General features: G+C 53.0%; 1 protein-coding gene across 1 annotated transcript; it reads left to right on the top strand.

The window, feature by feature from the left end:
• Positions 1-324: 324 nt before the first annotated feature.
• Positions 325-8,606, top strand: SMG8 (SMG8 nonsense mediated mRNA decay factor). Its single transcript, XM_015824479.1, has 5 exons — positions 325-605; positions 747-2,191; positions 5,061-5,206; positions 6,644-7,519; positions 8,345-8,606. The coding sequence occupies exons 1-5, from the start codon at positions 325-327 to the stop codon at positions 8,540-8,542; spliced, it is 2,946 nt and encodes a 981-aa protein (XP_015679965.1). The 3' UTR covers positions 8,543-8,606.
• Positions 8,607-9,294: the final 688 nt, after the last annotated feature.

Genomic DNA, 9,294 nt, shown 5'->3' with positions numbered 1-9,294 from the left:
CCAGCCGATTCTGATTCTCAATGCCAACTAACCCTCACGGGGGAACCCGGAAGTCTGTCCTGCAATCTGGCCTTTACCCCTCTAACCTTGTCTTCCATCTACCGTCGTGGAACGCGAAGTATCCAATTCTCCCCGAAGGCGAGCTCGGATTGGCTGACGCTGCATCGCCGGACGTTCTATCTCTCTCTCTCTCTCTCTCTTTCTCCCCGCGCATGCGCTCTGACGCCTCTCCCGGGTGCGGAACCGGGGCTGGAGGAGCTGCCGGTCGCGGGACGGAGCGGGGTAGTCGCCGGTCCGACGGCAGCGGCGTGCAAGGGCCGAAGGATGGTGGGCGGCGCGCCCGTGCAGGGCCCGGTGAGCTTGCATGAGCTGCTGCTGGCCGGGGCACCCGCGGCTGCTCCTGCCGCCGCCGCTGCTCCGGCTCCGTCGGCCGCCCCGGCTGCTGCTGCTACTGCGGGCGGCGCCTCCCCCGGGGTTGCTCCCCCGGTGGAAGAGGAGGAGGTCTGCGTGGTAGGCATCTTCGGCAAGACGGCGCTGCAGCTGGGCTCGGAGAAGTCGGCGCTGGTCAACACGGTCTGCGATCGGCAGGTCTTCCCTCTGTTCCAGCGGGAGGGCGGCGCGGGAGGGGTCGGGTCTCCTGCCGGGGGCGCCGCTGAAGCAAGCCCGGACCCGGTGGCTGACTCCCCCCCTCGGCCTTCCTCTTCCTCCTCCTCTTCCTCCTCCTCCTCCTCCTCCTCCTCCTCTTCCTCCGCCAGCCCCTTCCCGGGCGACTACAACCACCTGCAGGCCTTCTACAGCCAGGACAGCAAGGTGCTCTACCTGGTCCTCACGGCCATCAGCGACAGCCACCAGCTCTTGCAAGCTTGCAAGGATCTGGAAGCCATGGGGGGCTCGGTCCGGGCTTCTGCCGGCTTAGGGGCCCAGGCGGGCTCGCCGCTGCCCCACGCCGAAGCCCACGAGTTCTGGAAGCAGCAGGAGAAGATGCACTGCCTCAACCTGCTCTACCTCTTCTCCGTCTGTCACATCCTGCTGATGGTGCATCCCACCTCCTCCTTCGACATCACCTACGACCGGGTCTTCCGGGCTCTGGACGGCTTGCGGCAGAAGGTGTTGCCCACCCTCAAAGCCGCCATCAAGGACTGCCCGGTTGGCAAGGACTGGAAGCTCTTCTGCCGGCCGTGCCCGCCTCGCCTGCTCTTCCTCTTCCAGCTCAATCGGGCCCTGAAGGTGGAGCCTCCGCCGGGCCGAGGGCAGGAGCTGGGGGGCCCGCTGGAGAAGCCGCCCCCCAAGAAGCACTCGCCCAAACGCCGGCTGCAGCATGCCTTGGAGGACCAGATTTACCGCATCTTCCGCAAGAGCCGAGTGCTGACCAACCAGAGCATCAACTGCCTCTTCACCGTGCCGGCTAACCAAGCGTTTGTCTACATCGTGGCCGGCGGGGCCCAGGAGGGCGAGGACCCCATTGCTGTCTTGCTGGAGCAGCTGAGAAACAACTGCACGGCTCGGGAGAGCGACACCTCGCTGGGCCCGGCCTTGGCGGGGCCGCGACGGTACCACATGATGCGTCACGGGAGACAGCAGTTGTCGTTCCACGCCGAAAGTAGCGGTGGCACCTGCGGGAGCAGCAGTTCGAGCTGCTCCGGGCAATTGGTGGATTGCACCTTAAAGGAATTCCTGTTCCAGCACGTGGAGCTGGTCCTTTGCAAAAAGGGCTTTGACGACAGTGTGGGGAGGAACCCCCAGCCTTCCCACTTTGAGCTGCCCACCTACCAGAAGTGGGTCACCACGGCCCTGAAGCTTTACGAGGTGGCGATTGAAGGGAAGGAGAATGAATCCTCCCCCGGTGGAGAGCTGACCGCCAAAATCATGGGCAGCATCAAGGTCCTGGAGGGCTACTTGGACATTGACACCAAGTTTTCCGAAAACCGCTGTCAGAAAGCCCTTCCGATGGCTCATAGTGCCTATCAGTCCAACCTGCCCCATAACTACACCATGACCATCCACAAGAGCCAGCTGGCCCAGGCCTTGAGGGTCTACAGCCAACACGCCCGGGGTCCGGCTTTCCACAAGTACGCCCTGCAGTTGCACGAAGACTGCTACAAATTTTGGAGCAATGGGCACCAGTTGTGTGAAGAGCGGAGTCTGACAGACCAGCACTGCATGCATAAATTTCATTTGCTGCCCAAATCAGGTGAGTTCAAGATCTTTTGAAGTAAAAAAAAAAACCATCAAAGGACATTATGGTCTTCTCAGTTCTTAGAAGCAAATATCTGAGAATAGAATTAATAGAATAGAATAGAATAGAATAGAATAGAATAGAATAATTAGAATAGAATAGAATAGAATAGAATAGAATAGAATAGAATAGAATAGAATAGACCTTGGAGGTCTTCTAGTGTCCAACCCCCTGCTCAGGCAGGAAACCATATACCATTTTCAGATAAATGGCTGTCCAATCTTTTCTTTAAAAAAACCCAGTGTTGGAGCATTCACCGCTTCTGGAGGCAGGTTGTTCCACTGGTTAATTGTTCATCTCCCCTTAGTTCTAGGTTGCTTCTCTCCTTGATGGGTTTCCATCCGTTGCTTCTTGTCCTGCCTTCAGGTGCTTTGGAGAATAGCTTGACTCCCCTCTTCTTTGGGGCAGCCCCTGAGATACTGGAACACTGCTATCATGTCCCCCCTCATCCTTCTCTTCATTAAACTAGACATACCCAATTCCAGCAACCGTTCCTTATATGTTTTAGCCTCCAGTCCCCTAATCATCTTTGTTGCTCTTCTCTGCATTCTTTCTAGAGTCTCAGCATTTTTTTTACAGTTCTGTATCTATGCATGTATATATGATTTCCTTCTGGGTTGGGGAGTTTGTTGGTAAAACAGGTTTTCCAAAAGCACACGAAGCTCAAAACACAGCTTTGCATTTCCTTTAAGGTTTCTAGTCCTCTTCGTTCTTCAGAATACAATATAATATTGACATAAAGACAGTGCACAGGAAAGGGGAGTCTGTTATTCCCAAATTTTATTGCCCATTAATCCTGAAAGTACAGAGATTTATAACATATCAGTAATTATGTCTTTATGTAAAAAGCGTAAATACTTTTAGATTTTTTTTATCCCACCTTTATTATTTTTATAAATAATAATTCAGTGCGGTGAACATACCCAACACTCCTTCCTCTTCCTATTTTTCCTACAATAACAACAACCCTTTGAGGCGGGTTGAACTGAGAGGGAGAGTGACTGTCCCAAAATCATCCAGCTGGCTTTTGTGCCTAAGGCGGGACTAGAACTCACCATCTCCAGGTGATTGGCCAAAAATTACCCAGTCAGCTTTCATACCTAAGGTGGGACTAGAACTCTCCGTTTCCTGGGGATTGGCCCAAGGACACCCCTCCAGCTTTCATGCGTAAGGCAGAACTAGAGCTCTCAGTCTCCTGGTGATTGGCCCAAAGAGCCACCCAGACAGTTCTCATGCCTAAAGCGGGACTAGAACTCACCGTCTCCAGGTGACTGGCCCAAAGCCACCCAGCCAGCTTTCATAGCTAAGGCAGGACTAGAATTCTCCATCTCCTGATGATTTACCCACCCAACAAACTTTATGCAAAAGGCGGGATTAAAACTCACTGTTTCCTAGTGATTGGCCCAAAGTCAGCCAGCTGGCTTTTGTGCCTTAGCCAGGACTAGAACTCACCGTCTCCTGGTTTCTAGCCTGGTGCCTTAACCACTAGACCAGGGGTAGGCAACCTTGGCTCTTTTATGACTCATGGACTTCAACTCCCAGAATTCCTGAGCCAGCCATGCTGAGGGGAAAGGGAGAGGTTTCCAAGCTGAGCCATGCTGGCTCAGGAATTCTGGGAGTTGAAGTCCACAAATCATGAAGGGGGCCATAGTTCCCCCATGCTGGCTCAGGAATTCTGGGAGTTGAAGTCCACGAGTCATGAAGGGGGCCATAGTTCCCCCATGCTGGCTCAGGAATTCTGGGAGTTGAAGTCCACGAGTCATGAAGGGGGCCATAGTTCCCCCATGCTGGCTCAGGAATTCTGGGAGTTGAAGTCCACGAGTCATAAAAGAGCCAAGGTGGCCTACCCTTGCCCTAGACCAAACTGGCTCTCTAATAATCCAATAATCAAAGATCATGCCGTGATCAGCCCTCTGACGGATTAATCATGAGGTGACAGCATTTTTGTAAAGGATAAAAAGGGCTGATGTCGCATCCGGGAGATTCTCTTTCCCCCCCCCCCTTTTTTTTTTATGGACTGGTAGTGACCCAGTAACCTAACTCGAAGCTGGAATATTGCAGTTGTTGTTTCGTGGCTGCTAAAACATGGCAGGTTGACAGTTTTGGGTGGAAAAGGTATACGTCACCTGGCCACACAAAAATGCAAAGAGTTGTGTCTTAAGAAGCAAAACCATCCAACCGAACCGTTGCGAAGGAATGAAAACAATGCCATTTGACTGTCACGCCCCGACGTGCCGCTCCGCTGTCCGGGAGGCTTCGCGCCGCCTGCCTGCCGCCATAGCCGCCACGGCCTCCTGACAACGTGGCCGCCAGCGTCGCATGCCCGGTGACGTCATCCTGAGGCGCCTCGCCGATCCGACAGCCAGCTGGAGGACCAGCTGGATGTCAAAGGAGAGCGATGCCTGGGCGTGGGTTTGCTGCAGGCAGGCTCTTCACGTACCTTACTAGGGCCTGGCTACTGCCTGGGAGGCGAGTCGTGAGTGTTGAACGGACCTTGCCGGGGCCTGACGGAAGCCCTGGGGCGAATAGCGAACTATGGGGGTGGTATTAGCTCATGGTCAGCTGCATCCTTCCCAAAGGCCTGACGAGTAGGGTGGGGTGGCTGCAGGTTTGGTGTGCTTAGGTGTGGTGTGTGCTTAGGGCGTGACTGGGGCGTGACAACTGTATGTAAGGCACTGGGAGAAAGCCACTCCCAGTGCTAACTTTGTTTCATGTGTGAACTCAATAAACACTTGATGGTTTGGCGTTCCTGTTTTCCTGGCTTGTCAGCTCAGTTCAAAGAAGACGTCTAACATTGACTCTTTCTTGCCACTTTTCTGTGTAGGGGAAAAAACGGAACCGGATCGGAATCCGCCCGTGTTGTACCATAACAGCCGGGCCCGGTCTACCGGTGCCTGCAACTGCGGGAGAAAACAAGCACCCCGGGACGATCCCTTTGACATCAAAGCTGCAAATTATGATTTCTATCAGGTAATCCCTTTAATCCCTTTCTCTCCAGGAAAGAGAGATCCACGACTGACTTGTCGGCTTTTCCGTTTTGAAATGGAGAAGAAGGCTTGTGTCTTAACAGGGCCTGCTAGACCCGAGGTCCCATTCACACAGCAAGCTAAGCCATCTTGGATTGTTATCGGAGTTGGCTTTAAACCTGCCAAGCACACACACACACACACACACCCAGCAACACCCTTCTTATTTTTATTTTATGTTTCATTTATTTACTTGGATCCCACCTTTATTATTTTTACACATAAGGTGGTGAATATATCCAACCCAACTTCTTCATTTTCCCCAGAACAATAATCCTGTGAAGTGGGTTGGGAGAGAGGGCCTGGCCCACAGTCACCCTGCTGGCAGGACTAGAACTCACTGTCTCCTGGTGATTGGTCCAAAGTCACTCAGCTGACTTTCGTGCCTAATGTGGGACTAGAACTCACGATCTCCCGGTGATTGGCCCAGAGTGACCCAGCTGGCTTTCACGCCTAAGATGGGACTAGAACTCACCATCTCCTGGTGATTGGCCCAGAGTCACCCAGTTGGTTTTTGTGCCTAAGATGGGACTAGAACTCGCCGTCTCCTGGTGATTAGCCCGGAGTCACCCATCTAGCTTTCACGCCTAAGACAGGACTAGAATTAACCATCTCCTGGTGATTGGCCCAAAGTCACCCAGCTGGCTTTCGTGCCTAAGATGGTACTAGAACTCACCGTCTCCTGGTGATTAGCCCGGAATCACCCATCTAGCTTTCATGCCTAAGGCGGGACCAGAATCCATCTCCTGGTGACTGGCCCAATCTCACCCAGCTGACTTTCACGCCTAAGATGGGACTAGAACTCACCATCTCCTGGTGATTGGCCCAAAGTCATCCAGCTGGCTTTCCTGCCTAAGATGGTACTAGAACTCACCGTTTCCTGGTGATTAGCCCGGAGTCACCCATCTAGCTTTCACGCCTAAGACAGGACTAGAACTCACCATCTCCTGGTGATTGGCCCAAAATCACCCAGCTGATTTTCGTGTCTAAGATGGGACTAGAACTCACCGTCTCCTGGTGATTGGCCCAATCTCACCCAGCTGACTTTCATGCCTAAGCTGAGACTAGAACTCACTGACTCCTAGTGATTGACATGACTCGTTTAGCAGCTGCCTTGCTAAGCAACATAAATTCTGGTCCCAATTGCAGCCATCAAGTTGAGGACGACTTGTACCTTTATTTTCTCCCTAAATTTATTTACTAGAGAAGTCACTTAGGGGCCGCTCAGAGCAAATTGCATTAATTGCAGTTTGCATGGCCCTTCCAGGTGGGCCGCGAGTGCAGCCCTAATATGTTTGAAAGTTGCCAGGTTATGGGTGTGTGTGTTCCTTCGAACCTCATCATTCATGCTACCGCTCTCTTTTTTTCCCTCTCGTTACAGCTGCTGGAAGAGAAATGTTGCGGGAAGTTGGAGCATATCAACTTCCCCGTATTTCAGCCCAGTACGCCTGATCCAGCCCCGGCCAAGAACGAGGCCTCCCCCAGCCCCCCCGAAGGGGAAGCTGAGAAGCTGAAGGAGAAGGAACCCCAAACTCAGGGGGACAGCACCAGCCTCAGCCTGGCCCTCAGTCTGGATCAATCCACAGATAGTTTAGGGACCTACCCTGCGGACCCACAGGGTGGAGGCAACAACACCGAAGCGCATGGGGCAGCGTCCGAAGCGAAAGGGGAAAAGAGAGCAAGCCTGGTGGATCGCCAGCCTTCCACGGTGGAATATCTGCCCGGGATGCTTCACTCCAATTGCCCCAAGGGTCTTCTCCCCACTTTCTCCAGCTGGTCTCTGGTGAAGCTGGGCCCTGCCAAAGCCTACAATTTCCACGCCGGCTTGGATCAACAAGGTTTCATCCTGGGCACCAACTATTTAATGCCCTGGGATATTGTCATCCGCACGCGGACGGATGAAGAGGGAGACCTGGATACCAATTCTTGGCCGGCCCCTAACAAGGCTATTCCGGGGAAACGGAGTGCAGTGGTCATGGGCCGAGGAAGGCGGCGGGACGACGTCGCTCGGGCTTTTGTGGGTTATGAATACGAAGATGCCCGAGGCCGGAGGTTCATGTGCTCGGGACCGGAGAAGATCATGAAAGTGATGGGTGGAGGGCCTAAGGAATCGGCCGTCAAAGCCCTCAATTCCGACATGCCCCTTTACATCCTATCGTCCAATCCAGGGAGGGGACTTAAGCCACACTATGCTCAGCTGATGAGGCTCTTTGTGGTGGTCCCTGATGCTCCCCTGCAAATAATACTGACCCCCCAGGTAAGACATGTAGAACCCTTGAGCATGGAGTTGGTTCTCAATGCGTTACCTTTCTATCTTTCTACATTTAATTCACTTACTTGTTATCCCGTCTTTATTATTTCTGCAAATAAGTGAAGGCGACAAACATATCTTAACACGCCTTCCTCCTCTCATTTTACCCAAAACAAGCCTGTGAAGTGGCTTGGGCTGAGAGGGACAGGCCCAAGGTCACCCATTTGGCTTTTGTGCCTAAGGCGGGACTAGAACTCAGTGTCTCCTAGTGATTGGGCCAAAGCCATACAGCCAGCTTTCATGGCCGATGCGGGACTAGAACTCACTGTCTCCCGGTGATTGGCCCATAGTTACTCAGCTTTCATGGTTAAGGTGAGACTACAACTCACCGTCTCCTGGAGATTGGCCCAAAGTCACCCAGTCAGCTTTCATGGCTGATGCGGGACTAGAACTCTCTGTCTCCTGGTGATTGGCCCATAGTTGCCCAGCTGGCTTTCATGGCTAAGGTGAGACTACAACTCACCGTCTCCTGGTGATTGGCCCAAAGTCACCCAGACAGCTTTCATGGCTGATGCGGGACTAGAACTCTCTGTCTCCTAGTGTTTGGCCCATAGTTACCCAGCTGGCTTTCATGGCTAAGGTGAGACTACAACTCACCGCCTCCTGGTGATTGGCCCAAAGTCACCCAGTCAGCTTTCATGGCCGATGCGGGACTAGAACTCACCGTTTCCTGGTGATTGGCTCATAGTCACCCAGCTGACCTCCAATCTGTAATGTGCTTCATGCAAAAGGAACCAAAAATTAAAGCTGCTTCTTTCTCATCTCATCCAGGTACAGCCAGGGCCGCCTCCTTGCCCGATATTTTACCCAGAGAAGCAAGAGATAACTCTGCCCCCCGATGGGCTGTGGGTCCTTCGCTTCCCTTACACCTACGTGACGGAACGCGGTGCCTGCTTCCCTCCGAAGGAGAACCAGCAGTTGATGAATTACAAGATCTTTCGTGGAATCCTCAAGGCCGTGATACAATAGACCAGCGGTCCCCAAACTTTCTAGCTTGGCGTCCTGGCCCAGCAGGAGTAGGGGGGAGCATGTGAGTGGCAGGCGCACATGCGCGCGCACAGCTCCATTTGTGGAAGCAGTGGGCGCGCACACCCTCCACTCGCATGAGCGGAGAGCGCGTGTGCTTGCGTGCGTGCGGAGCACCCCACGTGCAAGCAGATGGCGCTACTGCGCGAGTCGAGGACACTTGCGCATATGCACGAAGCTTCGCTCGCACGCATGGGGACGCTAGCACACGAAGCTCCATTCGTGCCAGTGGCAGGCGCACACGCACGCTTGCCCATCTCTCCCGCGTTCCAGTTTTGCCCATCTCTCCAGTTCCAGCCTGGAGGTTGGGGACACCTGCAATAAACCTTAACTCTCTGAACTGGATCTGCAATTCTTGTGTTTACTATGATCATTCTTATTTTTTAAAAATATAATACTTTGTCCCAGCCAGAGCTGAAATAATGGATTTTGATTGCATACAACTGGTGTGCTTGCAACAATCACTGGTTTCACTGAACAGAGCCACCATACAGCAAAAAAAAAAAAAAAAAGTCTCGGTATTGATATGACATGTTACGTGCCAAGTCCTGTTTGTGATGTTATAATTGTGGATGTGTCAGCAGTACAGAACAGCGAAGGTTCGGCACGCCAAGCTCTGTTGATCGTAATGAAGGAAGAAAAAAAATGATAATAAAGCATTTGTTCCTCCAATTGTTCGTCGTAACTGTTCCACT

The sequence above is a fragment of the Protobothrops mucrosquamatus genome, unplaced genomic scaffold, assembly GCF_001527695.2.
Source record: "Protobothrops mucrosquamatus isolate PMUCROS unplaced genomic scaffold, P.Mucros_1.0 scaffold2251, whole genome shotgun sequence".
Taxonomy (NCBI): domain Eukaryota; kingdom Metazoa; phylum Chordata; class Lepidosauria; order Squamata; family Viperidae; genus Protobothrops; species Protobothrops mucrosquamatus.
This window is presented reverse-complemented; position numbering and strand designations above follow the sequence as displayed.